The sequence below is a fragment of the Octodon degus genome, unplaced genomic scaffold (assembly GCF_000260255.1).
Source record: "Octodon degus isolate 3935 unplaced genomic scaffold, OctDeg1.0 scaffold00024, whole genome shotgun sequence".
NCBI lineage: Eukaryota > Metazoa > Chordata > Mammalia > Rodentia > Octodontidae > Octodon > Octodon degus.
Genome location: NW_004524600.1, coordinates 2,529,802 through 2,549,910, shown reverse-complemented (window position 1 = coordinate 2,549,910; position 20,109 = coordinate 2,529,802). Strand labels below are relative to the sequence as shown.

The window sequence follows — 20,109 nt, the reverse complement described above, 5'->3', positions numbered from 1 at the left end:
GTAAATCTAGGGAACACTTCCCATATGCAAGGTACTGTGAAAGGACCTACAGCCTTCTAACACTGGTATGGCCAGTACTGTTCTGGATGGAGTATAATTAAACATGGGCAACAACTGACTAGACCCAGATGACCAAGTTAGGGTATAGCTTTGCCGCTGATTAGTTGACTTATCTTAGATTAAGATTCTTATGTCCTTTGTGGAATTAGATAGCAGTAATACAATTTATCCAGCTCAAAGACATGCATAGATTATTGTTAGGACCTGATCTATTTGGAAATTTGTATAATACATGGTCATTTACTTGCTGCTATTGCAAGTAAGATCAAATCCAAATTCCATAGCATGACAAATTCTTCCGATCTACCCCCTGCCCCCATCACAGGACCTCTCTCTCCACACCCACCTTACATTTCTTACTCTGGCCATTTCCAGAGCCTTCTGTGCCTTTACTCATACTGCCCACTTTGCCCAATGTGCTCCACTTCTCTATCATCCTGCCTGAGTCAGATATCACTATATCCAGAGGAACCCATTGTCCAGCCCACCCTCTCCTGCAGACCCCTGACTTTCAGGGTTCATCACACACTTCTTATCATAAGATGACAATTTTCAGACTCTGCTTGGTCTCAGGGACTGAAACCTCAGACCTTTTATTTTCCCTAGTACTTGGCACATAACAGGTTGTCAACAGATTTGATCAAACCCAGGGATGAGCAGGACCTGGCCAGTAGGGAAGAGAAGTTCAAAGAATTACTGGAAAAGGTATAGGAAGAAACTGCTTTAGTGATTCAGGGAGCTGGGAGCAGCTTTGGGAGGATAAAACAGAGTGTGAGGAGCGAAGTGATTAAAAATAATACCATCATTCAAGATAATAAATGCACGTTCTGCTGCAGAAGAAACAGGATGTTCTCTCTTCCTCCTTCCCTCACAAGTCCCTGGAGAGCATCACATATTCTTTGCAACCTACTTCGTCCTGAACCCCCACTGCTCTGCAGGGTTTCCAACCATCTCCAGGGGCCCCACCAGCTCTCAGCACTGTGCGAGAAAGCAAAGAGCTGCCGGTCCCCACCTCCATGGCAACCAGCACTGCTGCCGTGGTTTCTACCCAGGCAAAGGCAGGAGGGTGGGAAGAGAGCTCTCCACTTCTCCCAAACACTGACAAAGCAATTATTACATTTCACATTAACTGAGAAATGTCGCTGGCAACTGTGCTTTTAGAAGGGGGGAAAAAAACACACTAAGCCCTGGTCTCATGGCTACACCTTGCTTTTCACATTGTGTCCTTCTGACACAGTCTCTCAGGAGCAGCTGCAGTGTCCCTGCATTTATTTTATTAGCCTTGTCCATTATGTGGCTTTTCAAATAGCCGGCTGACTTAATAGAGGTGTGTAACCTTGGAAGAAATGCATGCACGTGGAAGTCTGTATGCCAGCCTCTAATTTCTCATCCATTCCCCTAGAAGTTGAACTGTAGGCTTTAATTGGTCAGATCATTAAAGGATGTAATTAGAGACTGGTGGAAGTAGGCTGGGGAGGAGGAGGAGGGAAGAGGCACAGCAATGGTATCTATAATCAAGGACATCACCGAGAAGGCAGCGACAGGAGCCCTTCTTCCTTTGGCTTTCTGCCTTCCTGCTTGGCTGCCTATGATAAAAGCTGCGGGAGCATTCTTCATTGTCTAATAAATCATTTGGGGGAACTATAACCCCACCGGTATAAAACTCGTAGTTGCACAGCCTTTCCATTCTTACTAACATGGATCTTTCTGGGTTCCCTGGTCTATGTAAACCTCGAAGACTTTTCAATTGAAAAGTAGTACTTGGAACCCGAGTTTCCATCAAAGGAAACAGTGATCAGGCAGTTCCTTCCAGCAAATTCCATGGCTTGTGCCTGCCAGGTTTCAGGGGTATGCAATTACCCTGAGTGCAGTTCCTTATGAGTTTCTAAAATTAGTTTACAAACATCAATAAACAGAATGGGGGCAGTTTGAAAGGAGTGAGAGCAGGTTAAAAAACAGAAAATAAAGACTCAGAAGCCCCACAGTAAAAAGGATCAAAATACAAAATTTTTCAGGGCCTGGACATATCAAATTGCAAGCAACCATTTCTGCTTGGTATCCTGGGAGCTCCATGAAGGCACCGCCCCCAATCTTGCCCAAGAGTCACAGATGCATAGCACCAAAACCATGGACTGTCCTAGAGATCAGACTACAGATCCGATAATCTCAGCCAGCTTCTGGCTGCAGAAGTACAGCCAGCATTTGTTCCTGGTTCCTTGTTTCCAAAGGCTGCTTAATTAGGAGGTGGCTAACTCTGAAATGATACATTCCTGTTATCACTGACAGGCAGACAGAGAGACAGCTAGAACTGACCATGCTTCCAGGGTTCCCCTCAATTATGTTTCTTTTGATCTCCAAACAAAATGAGAAGCCAAGGAAACTTTTTCAGGGCAACTGACTCTAATTGTATACTTTGCAATATTTTGGTTCACTATTCAATTAAGAGCTCTATATTTGAACTCAGAAGTTCATGCACCCGCTAACTGCATATTTGTATGGTGTCCAAGATTGCTAAGCTCTTTTGAAAGTAGTCTGATAAGAAAACAAAATTGCACAAAGGTCCAAATATAGCACCTTTTCATGTGGCTCATTTAAGTGGGTGATGGAAGTGTGCATCTCAGGCTGCCCTAAGGACATATCAGTTGGACCAGGGAAGTCCACAGGGCACCAGACTAAGCTCACCTGAGGAGCTAATAGCACTGGATTTATTCTAACACCAAGGGCTCCATCTAAGCTAATGTTATTTTTGAAAACAAATCAAAACATGGATCTCACATCCGTATCATTTTCATATTAGTCGACAGAGACCATTTGGATGCTAAATATTCTCGGTCGACTTCACAAAAATAACTGGAGCCACACAGCTGGAAAGGAGTTAAGATATGTACAAAAGGTGATCGAAATATACAGCGAATATTTAAATTAAAAAGGCCTATTACAGTAAAAGATACTTGGCTCTCAATCCTTCTCAAAATACTCCCCTTTGTTACAAACACACTGGTCTCATCACTCCTGCCACTTTCTGAAGCAGTCTGGGAAGTCCCCTTTCATGAGTGTGTTTACAAGATGTGACCAAAAATATGGTGATTGCTGCTGTTGCTAAGCGCAGTCCATAGAGAGACAAGCTCACCAAAGCACTGTGGTGTGTTACTACCTGCCCGATTCCCAAATCTGGTGCCTACAATGCATGACTCTTTCCCAAAGTCAAACAACCATGAAAGGTAAATGTTTGGAATTGATTCATTACATCATAACTAAACAACTCATAAAAGATGTCTACAGTGCCGGCGAGATAGCTCAGCAGACTAGGTGCCTGCTTTGGCAAGTGCAGGGCGCAGGGTTCGATCCCTGGCGCTGCATGCTGTGCCAGCCCCACCCCTGGGCACGCTGAGCTGTAGCACATGCCTGTAATCCTAGTGCTGGGGAAGCTGAAAACAGGAGGATCTCTATGAGTCCAAGCTGTATAGTAAGACCCTATAACAAATGCATAAATGAAGAAAAAAAAGATGACTATTTCAGCAAATGGCAAGAATAAAAAGTGTTTCCAATGTCAGGAGTGTTTTAAGGTAGCTTAATGGCAATGTGTCTTTTACAGTAAAAGGAAAAATTAAAATTAAAACAGTAACCATATCTTTCAATCGCCTTGTAATTTTGTCTAATTCACCCTTGTTACGGAGGACAAAACAGAAGCTGGAAGAAATTAGGTAGCTAAGAAGCATCCACTTCAGTATTCTTTCTGCTACAGACTAGCATTAAACATAGTAGCATGAAATAATGGTGATGATTGAGAGAAAAATCAAACCACGTGAGCATTTTATCAGAGCCCAAAAGAAACTGTCCCCACACATAGACAATGTAGTTATTCATATGAAAAAGACTAAAGGGGCTGGGAAGATAGCTCAGTGGTATAAATGCCTACCTGACAGGCACAAGGTCCCATGTTCAAATCCCAGTACTACATGCAGTGCCAGCCCTGGAACAGGAAACCCAAGTGTGCTGTGCCAGCCACTGAAACTAGGCATGGTGGAGCACACCTGTAATGGTGGAGCACACACTGGGGAGGCTGAGACAGGAGGGTCACTATGAGTCTAAGCTGAATAGAGAGACCCTGTACCAAATAAGTAAAAAGATTTTTTATAAAAAAAGAAAAAGACTAAAATATATTAAGATTAGAAAGTATGATGTCTGAAAAAAGAGTGAAAATAACATCTCCCTTGGTAAGCATCAAGTCCCAACAGCTCTGGATTTAGTCCCTGGGATCTTTAGTTCTGTGCCAAAATCACAATACAATTACAATCATAACTAAGAGGGAAATAAAATGTTTAGACAAATAAATGGGCATAAGCAGTTTTCATTCCAAAAATTCCTGTGATAAATAGAATATTCCACTCTTTGTCCCATACCTTGTAAAATGAAAACAAAATAGAGGAAACTGAAGCAAAGGAACATTTAAGATACGAATTTTAAAGTACAAGAAAATATTGAGGAGAATAGTGCTCAGCATATTCCCTGGGAAGCTTCCTCTTGAAAAGTACCTTGGGCTTTTTTCATTCTACTTCATTAGTTTCCTCGGCTCTTTCAGGAGAGACCTGGCAATAAGAATAAATAAATAGTTCAGTGGTTTTGATCATTCAATCCACACACTTAAATGTAGTCTAACAGTGCCGAATTCTCATGTGGAAATCAATCTAATAGAAAACAGATTGTGATCAACAACTCATTGCATAGGAGAATAACACTATGAAAATAGAATAATAAAAAGGAGAATTTATTTTCTATTCTCTTTGTAATTGTCACATGTGGATTACATGATGGCAAAGCAATTCTTTAATGTAATATGAAACTCAGCTCTTCTTATATCTTATATCTAGATGTCTCCTCAAAGCTTCATGCAGTCCTAGGTGGGGCTTTTCAGGGGTGGCTGGATCTAGAGTGTGTGATGCTGGGATTAAATTGTGTGATGTTGAGATTAGGGCTGTGGGATTATTGAATGAGTCTATTGTTATCCAGACATCCCTCCAGAGCCTCAGGCAGCTAGGTGGGGCTTTTTGGAGACGGGGTGATCAAGGGTGAGTGAGGCTGTGTTCAATAGTGTGATAGCAGGATTGATTGATGGTGTGACGCTAGGATTAAGACTGCCCCTGGATATGAGTGCTATCACCCTATGGGTGGGGAGCCTGGACAAAGGGACAGGAAGGGTCACTGCTTCTCACTTGTAGCTCGCTCCTTGCTGCTGGCAAATTCACTGCTGGCTGCCTTCTGTTTCTCCTCTCTGATGCCCCTCTGCTGAACCAACCTGCCTTGGAATCAGCCAACTATGAACTGAAACCTCCACAAACTGGGAGCCAAAATAAACCTTGACTCCTTTAACTTTGAGCATGGGGTATTTTGTCTCAGCAACGACAAAAGCAGCTAAGATATCCACTGATTGCTTTAGTACTGTCCTGAGTGCAGGAAATGGGAAGAGCCACCCTGGACATGAGTGCCACCACCCAAAGAACGGGTAGCCTGAGTCAGTGCAAGGAGACCGAGGCAGGCTTGCCACACCAGCTGCTTGCTGCTCACTGCTTAATGCTTTGCCATCTCCTGCCTGCTCTGACATGGACTCTTTCTCCTCTGCGACTCTTTCTCCTCACCAACTGTGAGCTAAATGAGCTTTTCCTCCTTTAACTTTGAGTGTTGGCTATTTCATTTCAGCAACAAGCAAAATAAACAAGAGAGTTTCCAAGCCTATGAAATGGAAACAGCTCCAGCTCCTGTGTGGAGAGCTTTGGTCCACGGGGGAACTCAAAGGAAGCTGGGAGCAGAAACACGGGGCGGGACACAAGGGCAGATTGTAAAGGAACATTTATGTCAGCCAACAGTGAGAACTTCACTTTCCCTGATCAGTTACTTGCTTCAGGATTCTACATTAAAGACTTCAAGAAAACCTTTCAAAGAGTTTGTCTAAAATCATATCAGAAACTACTTTTGAGTAAAAAGCAAGGTATACTAATTTTTAATTAATTAAAACAAGCAACATCACCTAAATTTCAAAGCCTGGACTTTACAAACAAATAAATAGGATTTTAACCCACTTTCATCATTAACTTTTTGAATACTAGTCTGTAAAATAGGACTGATATTTGAGGATTACATCTGATAATATACCTAAAGCATTTATAATACTACGTGGTATATAGTGAGCATTTGACTTTTGTTAGCTATGAGATATATTGTTTATTTTGTAAGAGCTTGAAACAGTGATAGAAAAATAGCAATTAGAAATACTGGTAAGCAGTGCTTATGGTCAGTGCAGCAAATCTTTCTCATTTTGTGGACATTGTATTGGTGGACGAGCTTTTCTAGCTTTGTGGATACGTGACTACACAAGATACTCCTTGCCTAGACATGGTTGTGACTATTAACCAAATTACTTGTATTAGTCAAGTAATTTGGTTAATAGTATAGTTTTCCATAACTGTATAAAAATAGTTGAGGCCGAGTACTTTATTTAAAAAAAGACAGAATCGAGTTTTAAAGTCATATAATCTTGCAAATCTGAACCGAGACTGACTCTGATGGAAAGGGCACAAGTAACAGAGAAAGATTATGCTCAAAAGAGGATGGGATTTCTAAATAAGTATATAACTAAGGCTACAGGGACTAAAATGAAACAGATATTATTAGAATTTTCTGATGGTCCTATTTGCCCTTCATTCCTCCATACATTGTCCCAAAGTGAACAGCCATGGAGGATTCTGTAACCCACCTGCAATATTTGTAGGTGATAATCATAGGAGGTCCTGCTACTTCTCAGTGTGGGTACAGCAAGAAGAGAGGAAGAAGGAGGAGGAGGAGGAAGGAGGAAGAGGAAGAGAAGAAAAATAAAAGAGGAAAGGAAAAAAGAAGAATAGAGGAAGAAGAGGAAGAAAGTAGAAAAGATGAGAGGGCATAAGAGAAGGAGGAAAAAAAATGAAGTGGAAGGACATGAACAGGAGGAAGAAGAAATAAGAGATTAACAAGTGGAGGAGGAGGAAAAGGAAGAAGGGGGAGAGGAAATCAACTGTGAATGACCTATGCCCTGGGTTCTAGAGTTCACCCTTCAGTTCCCTCTCCAGTCTGATCCCAGCAGCAGGTGGCACTGGGCACCCTACTGGATACAAAAGCAGTAGGATGTGGTGATCTGGCTGCTGTGACCACAGTGTTCCCTATGAATTTCACAAGATGGGAAAGAATCCTGACGTCAGACAGTCCTAAAGCTAGATGGTGCTTCAGGAGCCTTTTCCTTCCAACCAGAATTTAAACAACACCAATTCTCAGAACTAGAAAGCAGTTGATTACTACTGAAAATAGAAAGGGTTTTGCATTCCACAAGTACTTGCTTATTTCAGTACAATAGAAAGAGCATATGCAAACATGTATATGTTGATGGATAGAAATATAGACATATATGCTGAAATGTGTAAAGCAAAGAACAAAATATATAAGATCTAAAAGAGAATAAAATGATATTTCTTTGCTATCAGTGACATACAACAGTGTTTATCATGTACAGTGTACTAGAATAATGTTTTCTGCCTTAAGGAAATTCTATACTTAAGCTATAACATATATTACCTTTACTTAAGAATTATAGGGCCAGGGAGATATCTCAGTAGAATAAGCACCTGCCTGGCAAGTGTAGGCTCCTGAGTTCAATCCCCAGTACTGCAAAAAAAAATTATTTCATAGATAACTACACATGACATCATAAGACTTATTTGACTCCCAGCATGATTATATGCTTAGAATTAAATTATGATGAATTGAGAGTTACGTTTCTTAATACAATTAAAATAAATGTAGTGAGTCATACACCATGTTCAGAAGTATTTGATCCACTCCAACCAAGACCCTGGGAAAGAAGCACAAAATAACAGTTTTCCTTGGAGATTACAAAAGCAGAACAGAGAAACATGCACACAGTGATGCAGTAGTTTTGAGTAACTCCAAAGAACAAGCCCCTTACGGCCCCTGTCTAATGTCATCCCCTCATCCTCAGCCATCCACACTGTGGCACATTTGTTCAACCTGGAGCGCTTCCATGTGAGCCAGTCGGAGGATGCCCCAGCGCTGGCGGCTGCACTGTCCCAACTTGGCAACGCACCAAATGAAAGTTACCTCAATCCTGTCCGAACCTTGCACACTGTGAGTCCCTGCATGCTGCCTCGCTGTCTTTCTAAAAACTCTTTCCTTTTCCTATCCTTTCATCAGAAAAAAAAAAATGCATTTCAAAAACTTTCAACAGCAAGCTGGAACATTTTTGCCAAATGTTAACAGCAATTTCACCTTTATGAAAAAAGTTATTTTCTCAACCCTTATGCTGAGAGGTTATGAGCAGGGAGAAAAACATGTGCCACTTAATTAAGAAAATGTATGTGCATTACTTAGGAAGTGCAATAACCTGTTAAAGCCCTAATAGTTTTGAATTTGAAGAGCATCTTATGTTCAGGTTTTTTTCACTGATGTTCAAGTTATAAAGACTAAGGTGCCATCTAAATCCAGATTATAAAGTGGATGTCTTCATTTTCAATTTGCAAATTGTTTTCTGGATCTCTTCTCCTATGCCTCATACTTTGGCATAGAGGAGAAATGGACTTGCAAAATCAGAGACTGGCAAAAAGCTAATTTTATAAGAAGACCTGCAAGGCTAGCGATACCATTAATGTTAATTTTCTATATACACAGCAATAGAACCTGTGAAGAAGCAGGGGGGAAAAAAAGCAAAACTATAGCCCCAGAAATCCCTCTTCTTTCAAGATAAGAACACTCCTCTCTCTGTGTACTAGAAAAGATCTAGGTCTTTTTCCAGGTACTACCTAGCAGAATGTGTGTCCAGCAGAGTGATCAAGTTGTAAAAAATTTTGTATTTCCCAAGTAAAGCCTTAAGGCAATATGCCTGGCAGTAAACATCTCTCCATTGTTGTCTGGGCTATCACTGTAAAAGTGACCATTTTCCTCAAATAGCTTTCCTTGATAGAAGAAAAGCCGAAGTGTTTGGGGAAAGATTCGTCCCTGTCAAATTCCTAATTATCCCAGGATGATTTTCAATATGAGGCCATTGATCAAGTCAAGCTACCTTTTCTTAACTGACAGCAATTAGAAGCACAATTTTCACAGTGATAAATCAAAGCTACAAATGCCCTAAGCATGTAGAAATGAATGCCCTATTGTCACTGAGTTGAGTCACAGCATTTTTCTGGGCACCTATTGGGGTTAATGCTCCTCCCCACAAAGGCACTGGAAATTTGCAGCTACATAGACATGAGAGTAAATCTCAACATTATGAATAGACTGTATAATAAACAGCATTTATCATAGATAACTTTTAAGGCAATTGAACAATATAATTGAGCTACTCCCGGCAGAGTTATTTCAAAATTTTAGAAGCAATATATGATGGAAGTACTAATTAAGCTCAGAAAACCTTCTAATTTGGGATGTTTGCAGAGAAAGTAGTATCAATAACAAAGTATACATTACAGGGTATTTCAAAGGAGATGCACTGGGACTGCGTCAAAGAGGATTCCTTGCAACCCAAACCAGTCTATAAATGTGTTGCTAGAAAAAAGTGAAGATTTGATTTAATAGTCTAAGAAGAATGATTTAAAATTAGTACATCATATGCTGTAAATGGATTTCTAAAATGCCTGAGTGTACTTGCAAAAAAAAAAAAAATCTTCTAAATGTTGAAGACATACCCCTTCCAATTTTATTTCCGTTTCTTGCTCTACAAAGAAAAATAAACAACGGAGAAGTCCCTGTCCAAATTACCTCCAGATCTCAAAACAGCCCAAATTAATGAGAGTTTACTGACAAAAGATGTAGTGTGAGTTTATTGAGCTCATAGTCGGCTCAATGATAGTAGTGCAGTGTATGAATACTAATGGCTGGGTAAGAATAGGGGAAACTCACTATAAAAACGAAGTGCTTTAAGATTCATTTTTGGAAAGGTTATTTAAGCGTCCTTTGCACTCAGGGGTCAGAATTGCAACCTTTTGGAAGGATTCACAAAGCAAGAATAGCTGTACCTTTATTGATCACCAGGATTTACCAGGCCATATTTCAGGCCCCCTGAGGTAGTGTGAACGAAGTGCAAGTCATGGTCCTTCCAATTAAAAAGCAAGAGCAAGGAATCACTACCAGAGGAACAGAGTACGTAGCTGCTTTATTAGGAATGCCCCTGAGGCACCTCTCAAAAATGTGTTTATTAATGTTAAAATGCAATTAAGTACAGTGATCTGCATTTTCATTTTTAAAATTAAAAACTTAAAACAGATTTACCTTGCAGCCCTTTATCTTAAAATGCTCTCTTTATGTTTTGTGCTAATTTCAATTCAGCCAGTAACTTTGACATGAAAATTAATTTATACAAGTGGAAAAAATGTAATTATTGTTGTGTGTCTTATACAATTTGAGCAAAGCAAACGTCTACTGTAAGACAGGGCAAAGGGAAAGTGAGGCAGCTGATTTCTCGAGTCGTGAGTGGACTCCTGAGGATAATATGCTTCTCAGGATGGCTCTTGCCTTGACTCTCAAGTATTTACACTAAAACCCACAAAAATGTACTAAGATACTAAGCTGTGTCGTTCATTTCTCTCAGAACACGATTGTGGGGCTGCTGACGACAACAGCAGGCATTACTGGCCTGGTGATCTCTCTGGCTTTGATCTTGATCATGACTTCTTCTACAGAGTTCATCCGACAGTACTCTTATGAGTTGTTCTGGTGTACACACCATGTTTTCATCATCTTCTTCATCAGCCTGGCTATCCATGGGCTAGGGTAAGATCATACTATGCTCAGTGTCTTAAAATTTTTATCTCTATAAAATTTTTTTAATCTTATTTATTTATTTGGTACAGGGTCTCACTACACAGCTCAGACTTGAAGTGATCCTCCTGTCTCAGCCTTCCCAGTGCTGGGATTATAGGCATGAACCACCATGCCCGGTTTTGGTGGCCAGCATGGTGCCCCAGGGGTTCTAGGACCAGCACAACATGTGGCACCAGGGATCAAAACCAGGTCCTTGCACTTGCCAGACAGGTACTTAGACCACTGAGCTATCTCTCCAGCCCTCTGTATGAATTTCAAAACAATCTTATGAGGTCCTTTTGATGGCAGGTTATGGCATGCAGTGATTAAAGGATGCATATGTGAAAACACACCTTCACAGTGAAAAACTTCTTTTAGTAACACAGAAAACAAGCTACAGAGGTAGGGTAGTATACTTATTTTTCCTAACTGACTCTGTTAGTGACTCCTGACATGTTTTCAGATTCAGGAATTCTAATGACTGCTGGATGACCATAGATCTATGTTTCCTTCAGTACCTATTTTTTCAATCCAATTTATGAGGGATTAGTCAGGAGATACACTTTGACACCAACATTTCACTTCTGCTTAACCAAAACCATCAGTTCAACCTGGTATGTGGGAGGGGACAGTGTGGGGACAGTGTGAGGCGATGCCTGTACCCTGAGCTACTCACTAGAGTGGGAAAATCCTTCTGTGTTCTCTCAGTTTGTGTCCCTATTGATCGCTGAGATTCTTCTTTGTTCAGACATCCTGTAAGATGTTATACTTGGATGCTTTTGAAGATAATATACTCAGAAGATGCTCTTCTGGCATTCAGCACCTACCTGATAGCTGTGTACTCATTCATTTTGAAGCTGCACTAGCATTGGAAGTATTTGAGGGGGGTGCAACATGCTGGCCCCAACTAAAATGTTCTTCAATTCTTTAAATAATAATTAAGAGTCCTGACTTGATTAGATAACCGTTACCTAGAAATGACCTTGTGCCCTTTAATTTTTAATAAATTAACACTTTTTCTTGTCCATGTTACTACTTTCAAAGCTCTTTCATTTGCATCATGATTTTAGAAGGGGTAGTTTTCTCAGTTCTTAAGGAGGACCTAGATGGATGTGCAAAGGGCAAAACAGGACACTTAAATTCCAAGATATGGCTGGGGAGATAGCTCAGCTGTCTAAGCACCAGTCTGGCAAGAGGAAGGAACCGGGTTCAATCCCTGTTATCACATGCTGTGCCAGTCCCTGAATGGGAACCACAGGCGTGCCGTGCCACCCACTCAAACCAGACATGGGACCAGCCAAATAGTTCAGTAGATTAAAGCACATGCAAGAAGGCACAGGGCCCAGGGGTTTGATCCCCGGGCCTGCTGTTCTGGCCCTGCCCCCAGGGCTTGCTGAGACGGCAATTGAGACTGGGCATGGTGGTGCACGCCTGTAATCCCAGCTCTTGGGAGACTGTAAACAGGTGGATCACTAGGAGTCCAATCTAGTAGTGAGACCCTGAACACTCTGTAGACCCTTCCCTAAAATACAAAAGAGAAAGAAAGAAAGAAAGAAAGAAAGAAAGAAAGAAAGAAAGAAAGAAAGAAAGAACCAGGTGTGGTGGTATGCATCTGCAGTCCTAGCACTGGGGAGGCTGAGACAGGAGGATCATTATGAGTCTGAGCTGTGTAGTGAGACCATGCTCAAATAAATAAATAAATAAATAATTCTTTTAATATAAATAAATAAATTCCAAGATAAATGAATGGCAGAATCAGACTTAGGACACCAGCCTTTAGGCAAGTAAATCTCTACTCTTAAACTTTTGAAGAAAAGAACAGGACCGCACTTGTTCTTTGTCATCCCCTGTGAGAACATCCCCAGTGCCACTTGCACACTTGTATGGCTTGCGAGCAGCCCTTGCTGCTTCCTGTACCAGTAGAATGCTGCTTCTGCTCTCAATTCTCCTCTCGCTGTTGAAGGTGGAGGTCATGGATCTCTGCCAACCCAGAAGTGCAGGTACACGCTGCAAAGACAACCTGACCCAAAAAGAAGCACACGCCTTAGTGACTGGAAGTCCTGCTTGGGACCCTGCTGGGGTTCACATCTCCAGAAGTCAGTTGCCTGCACCACACCCCTTTCTACAGGAGATGCCCTTCCTTCCACAGCCTTCCACTTCTAGAAGACACAGATTTGAGCTGTCTCTCACTGCCCGTGCCTCACTGAGAGCGCCCCACCACCCCTCAGCCTGTCTCACACACACACTATAAAAGAGTTACCTGAAGAGCCATATTTTTCTGTAAAAGACTGCCCTTCCCTCTGCTAGTGCTTGTAACCTGCTCTGCCAGCCTCCACCTGTACACTGCTACATGGCTGAAGACCTTCTTTCTGTTCTCTTTCCACTTAAAGGTATCTGCAATTGAACTCCTCGGAGTGTTGAAATCTTATGTTCCTTTTTTGTTTGGCTGGTAGGGAAGAAGGTATATGCCAATCTTCCACCCCAGAAATTGGCCATGGTGTCTCCTACCCCTGGTTCTTCTCCCAGTGCCACTGGGGCTGTTGTCCCTGACAATCACATTTCTCTTGATGGTCCATACCCCAGGAATTATATCTGCAGTTCCCTAAATGCATGGTCCTCCCATTTGTACCCTGGTGCACTCATTGCAAAAGCACAAGAGGGTTTCAGTGGACAGTGCTTCACTAGAGATATTTTTCAAATATCCAAGTAACATTTCATGAGATGAAGCTTTCTAGTCATTTAAACTACTTGAAAGGCTTATTTTGGGATAAGGGTCTCATTTAATCTTCCCAGCTTGAAGTATTCTACAGTTCCTGTTTACAGCTAAAGTAATTTGCAAATGCTATACAAAATGCCAAGTAAAAGTGGGATTATTAGAATGTGTTAAAGCCCACTAATCTACCTATTATATGATAGGTGTAGAGACATTAAAAATGTTTAAAATTTTAAAAGATAACAAATGCATAGACTGAAAGATCTGGAGTCTCTTTTAAGTGATATGAGAAATGTTGTCTAATGTCTGACAAAGAAGACATTGAAGTTTGCAGAGTCCTTTCCCTGGTTCCCTTCATGAGTCTCCTTCCTTCACCTAGGTGTCATTTGTGCATCAGAGATTTGCAGCTATTTTTGCTCAGTGAACTTAAAGGGGGTGTTATCAGGTTTAGAAACATCCTGGACAAAGGCCAGCATGTCACCTCTGGCTGACACGAGGCTGTGCCCATGGATACTGCTGTTCCTCTTCCCATGCTCTGTGATACAAAAGGGCACTGCTTCTCCACAGGCTCCTCAGGACATGGCCAGTAGAATTTCTAGCCTATGAGCTCCTTGTTTCTCAAAATGAATCAATGTACCTTATTCATGAACATTCAGGACTTGAGCAACTTCGGGTTACATGACCTCCACATCTGATGCTTTGCAGCAAGAGCACCAGTTGGTAACCCTGAAAGTTGGTACCAAAGTGATTTGTCAAAGGTCAGTCACAGATACATTTATGATCAATATAATAGGATTACAGGACTCTTCATCCAGTGCTCCATTCACAAAACCTGGCTTTTCTTTCTGCCCTGAAATTTATCTACACAGTCTCAAAGATATGCATCATAGTGACCTATTTTGACCCTGTCAAACACTAAGCCTGCTAGTGGTCATTGAGAGAAGAAAACACCATTATTCAGGGCACTGCTTTTCATTTCTTCCCTTGAAAATTTCTAAGTTGTGAGAAACAAAGTAAGAAGAAGTTTAAGTAGAAGTTAAATCAATCTGCAAAAGAACCAAATAGTACAAAGTTAGCCAATTAGCCCAAATCAGCAATCAGGACGAGATGAAACCTAATTAAATTCAACGGTCTACAAAAGCATGTGTTCAAACAATTTCCTTCATTATGAATTCTCTAATATAGACACTTTCAATTTAACACAGGGTACCACAGAGGGGCACTTCTTTTCTGGGATCTTCAAAGTTATCCAAAGCTTTTTAAATACCTATTTTTAAAGATGCTTAGAGAAATGAGTGACAGCTGAAGTTTCAAGAAATGGAAGTATTGTTTCAGAGCCCACTGTAGAATACATAGCTGTGGTACAATGAGATTACACAAAATCAATTTGATGTTGTGTGTGTGTTTTTGTCTTAAGTCGGATTATCCGAGGCCAAACTCCAGAGAGTGTCCTGCTACACAATGTCACCTTCTGTAGAGACCGCTATGCTGAATGGCAGGCAGTTGGCCCATGCCCTGTGCCTCAGTTTTCTGGCCAGGAACCTTCGGTAAGAATGAAACCAAGAATTTTTTTTTTTTTTTTGGTATTTTAGGGAAGGGTCTACAGAGTGTCTAGGGCCTCACTACTAGATCGGACTCATAATGATCCACCTGCTTACAGCCTCCCAAGAGCTGGGATTACAGGCACACACCACCACGCCCAGTCTCAATTGCCATCTCAGCACACCCCAGGGGCAGGGCCAGCACTGCAGGCCCAGGGATGGAATCCCCAGCCTGCTTGCAGGTGCTTTAATCCTGTGAGCTATTTGGCCAGCCCACCAAGAGCTTTTAAAAGTAACTGTCCTCACAGTTAAAATAACTACAGCCTTTATATGCTTGAAAAAAGGAACAGGCCATTTCACCACTAGACAAAGCCAACTCTTTATTAAGTGTGCTAATGGACAAATCAAGTTATGGATAATTTTAAAAGAGGTTTACTGCCAAAAGCACTCTGCTTAGCTTTGAAATGCATTCCTCACTTACATTTAAATGTGGATGTCTAATACGGTAGGGATTCATACCAACCCAGAAATGACTCTGCACTTCTGGCCTCTAGCTCCCTGACCCCTGAAAACTGCTTTCTCCACTCTGCATATTAACGACACCAATTCTCAACCTCGGATTACATTCCACCAAGTTAGAATCATGCCCTCTCTCCAGCCTTACCTTCTTTCTTCCTACAACTTTAAGATAGAAAACATTCAGGTGTCCAATGTATTTACTTCTTGTACTAATCCAGCTGTTATAACTAAAATGATGATAATATAAGCCAAGAAAAGACTTAATTATTCAGAGTAGATGATGATGTCTACAGATCACAAATGTAAGATTTCCTGAGTGCGTTACAGTCATTACAGTTTGTAGCATAAGTGAATAAGAATAATAATCTTATTAAGTCTCCTCTCATGTCCTTCGGATAGTGTAAACCTTTGAGATAGCTGGATGATGCATGAAAAAATATAAATGAAGCTAGGAGATTAAAACTAGGAGAAAGCAAGTCCCTAAAATATGCATGATAAAGAAGATGGGGTAATAGAATATAATGATGCATAAATGATGGGGATTTAGGAAATTAAGTCATCAACATAGGAAGAATATAAATAATTGCTTTTGGAAAAAAGTCACATACATGAATTTAAGCACCAGAGTTTAAGGATGAAACTACTGAGAGTAATGCTTAAAACTGAGAGAACCAAAATAGATGTGCCCATTAGGCTGTGGTTCTTTTAAAGGCCAGTATAGATTGTCTCTATCTTAAACTCAACTCTCGGTAGCCACTATCCAGCCTGCATATTAATGAAGAACATGAATGCCTCTCTAAAATTTTCAGCTACAGCTTCTCCATAAAAAAATCAATAGTCTCCCACACTTCATGAATACAGACCAGGACCTGCTCCCAGCAGCACACGCTGACATTAATTATCATTAAGAAGGGGGGACTCACCCATCTCTCTGCCACCTCTCCCCTGCTACACCTCCTTGCGCACCCAAACTCAGAGTGTCACTCTTTCCCATTATTTTTAATGGATCCTGATGCAGAGCGTGTGTGGGCTGTGCCATTATCGCTTGGCTGAACGGTACAATATTCTCTCGGATGTCTTATAGACACTGAATCCGAAAGGCACCCCAAGGACGAGCAAGAGTTTCTGGGCTTCACTGCACCACATCTGTGCTCGTTTTTGCGAGCCTCCATTGTTTCTTCTTCACCTGCTTTCACTCAGTGCCTTTTCTGGATGTTGTCACTGAGAAAATAGTTATCCATTTGCCTCTAGTGGTACACTCCTTCCAGGGTTGGGACAGAGAAGGCTTTGTACATATGTGGTGTAGTCATAACTGATCAAAGAAATTCTCCTCCCCCACATATCTAATTCTTCCTCTCCACTTCAATTTCTGAAACACACACAAGTCTCCAGATACAAGGATAGCTCATGCAATCCAGTCCCAAAAGACACCCAGTCCGCCTTAGCCAAGGATACACCATATTTCATTTAACTGTAGTATCAACAAACAGTAATGGGAAGGTTGATTTTTTTTTAAATATTAGCAAATGATAGTGGTAAGCGGTGAAGCTTTAATTAAGGTAGAATCATTTCAATGAACTTCAGCAAGTAGCCATTAAATGTTTACATTTCACTGAACAAATTTAGAAACATGGGTCCTGCCCCGGGAGATTTTATTGTCAAAAAAAAAAAAGAGGCTATTCATAAACACACACATAAAATAAAATCCGAGCCAGCATGTTCTTATTTTCTGGTAGGAATGAAAAACCAGGAGTGAAAGTGGAGGAAACAAGTTTCATTACTGCTGCTTTTAAATCAACATAGTTTTATTTCTATCATAAAATACTCACTGTACCATGACTTTCTGAGTATTTTTGAAGAAGAAAAAATAAAACCAAGAGTATACACTGTATTTTTCGCATTGAAGAAACTTACTCTAAATAATTCTGCTCCTTTTGTCATAGATGAGGAAGTCTGGGTCCAAGGAATTTCAATTTCTTGCCTGTGGTCAGAAGGGGCTTCTGCAGCAAGCCCATACCACAAGCCAAAGCTTCTGGCTGTGTGGCCCTGTACTTCCTTCTGTACCCCCTGCACCTTTCACTCTGGATCTCTGAACTTCCTTTAAGACTTGCGCATTCTGTAAGCTCTCTACTGCTGTCAGCAAGTTCATATCCCCAACACTATATTTATTGCTGTGAGCAAAGCCAGTGCATTTGAGGACTTGAGGGAACTTAAATAATAATTTTCTCCAGTCACTTCCCATTTTACAAAACAGAAAATTGGAAAATAATAAGACCCAAGATGTGCCTAGAGGCATAGGTTAGGAGCTAGTAGTCCCAGGCCCAGATTCAGGGTCCACCCAGCCATGTGACCCTCTTGATTGGGGACCTGGGTCTCCCTGTCTTCACTATCATGTCTAGCCTGACCAGCATGTCTAGGAAAGTTTTAATATTCATTTATGGCAATATCTCACCCTTATTCCTTAGCTTCCAGGACTATTAAGCTGGGCTATTTCCTCCTGGAGCAATTTATGTACCAGAATAAAGATAGCACTAAGGAGTAATAGCTCACATTCTCCTCGACTAGCCCTAGAAAGAAAAATAATCCATTCAATTTTATCAGCATGGAAAAATCAAAGACCCTGGCTGATTTGACACCACCCAAAATGAAGTTTGTGATATCCAGAATGCTCTAAAGGGCATACTAATTATTATTTGTAAAAATATATACCGTGTATTTTTTGCAAATTTCTCTCTCTCTCTCTCTCTCTCTCTCTCTCTCTCTCTCTCTCTCTCTCCCACCCCTCCCATATAAATAGAATTACATTCTTCCTCTTCTTTCTGTAAATATACAAGCCAATTCTTAAAACCTGGTTCACTCAAGCACGTGAGAGCTAGGCTTCATTCCCTAGCTCCACCCCTGTCCTGCTGCCCCTGCCTGTCTGCATCTTGCTGTGGTCCCCCTTCACTGCTGTGCCCCAGCACAGGTGGGCAGAAGCTTGTATTCTTTCTGCCATTTTTAAACACATTGCTGAACCCTGCTGAGGCAAAAAAAAAAAAAAAAAAAGAATAAGTGGGTCAAATTATTTTGTGTTGTCTGCATAAATCTAGCCTTATCAGACAAACAAGAGACCCCCAGAAGTAAAAAGCAGAAGGAATAAATGTAGGTTAGAATATGTGCCAAGCAGACAGAGGAAGGAATAAACAGAAAACAAACCAAGAAAGATAGCTCAAAGGAAGTAAAAGTGATGCTAAAAGCTTATAGTCTGTCAGTCTAAGAGATGGTTCAGGATAACCAGGAAGGAAATCTTGAGTGCTAAGTCCACTGGGACACACTTAATGAGTTCAAACGAATGACACACCTTTCCTGTTCCCATGATCCTTTTGGAGGAGTGAAGGTTTAGAATACCAAGGAGGAAATACAGGGACATTTTCAAAGCTTTGAGGTCCGGCTCTTGCTCTCTGAGATTTAGTCCTATTTCTCTATGTAACCTGGACCCTTCCCAGAAGGTCAAGGTTTTTCTGCTTGAAAAGAAAAATTAGACTAGATTTCTAAGAACTCTTAACGTCCTAAAATTCAAGCAGTTCATGAGTTGCTAATGTACTGTGAAAGAGCTTCAGGACCGATTTTAATGCTGACCAGAAAGAAATACGATTCCATTTTCATCAGATGCTAAGTGTGCAGAGCAGGCAGTCCAGGGTCCTAGAAAGAAAAAAGCTGGGAGTCGGACGCAGCAGAGTCACGTTTTGGTCGGACTCCTTGTTACCTCAGTGACCCTGGATGAGGTATTTGAACTTACTAAGCTTTAGTTTCCTTTCTGCAGAACAAAGAAAATACCACATGTCCCTCAAGATTGTTTGGTACCAGACCTAATATAAATCATCAAAATATTTAGGTGACCATTTCTTCTCCTTTACCTGAAGAAGATACTTTGCATCATACACAACACCTGGCACAGCAGTGGCCCTCTGGCAAACTGACCAACTGTAAAGCAGAATATATTGATGAAAAGTTAACACAGTGTTTGATTTGGAGAAGAACATGTTCAGTATCCTACTTCTGCTAACAAACGTTCCTGCTTTTGGTCAGACTCTGTAACTAGAACTTAAAAGGTGCTAAGTAATTAGCTTTATATTTTATTCCAAATAATAGTAGAGGGGTGTGTGTGTGTGTGTGTGTGTGTGTGTGTGTGTGTTCATTCAAACACAACTCCTGGTAGTAATGCATTGTTAGCAAAAAAAAAAAAATTGGTATTTAAATTTTTAAATTTAATTTTCATGTCCTACATTGGCTGAGTGGGGCTGCTTTATAAGCTTCTGACTTTGGCTGAGTTTGGAAACATTTATGACCCTATCATATGTAACATAAACATCAATCTGCTTTCTTATTTCTTTGCAAATTCAATTATTTCTAATTACATAAAGGCATCATCGATCAAGTAAACATAAAAACCAATATAGG

The 20,109-nt window shown here is 40.9% G+C and overlaps 1 protein-coding gene across 1 annotated transcript in view; it reads left to right on the top strand.

Moving 5' to 3' along the window:
• The window catches only part of Nox3 (NADPH oxidase 3), a 58,365-nt gene that overhangs the window by 3,908 nt on the left and 34,348 nt on the right, over positions 1-20,109 (top strand). The window contains exons 5-7 of the mRNA XM_004628501.2: positions 8,084-8,229; positions 10,685-10,866; positions 15,027-15,156. Coding sequence (XP_004628558.1) covers positions 8,084-8,229; positions 10,685-10,866; positions 15,027-15,156 — 458 coding nt within the window. The remainder of the gene's footprint in view (positions 1-8,083; positions 8,230-10,684; positions 10,867-15,026; positions 15,157-20,109) is intronic.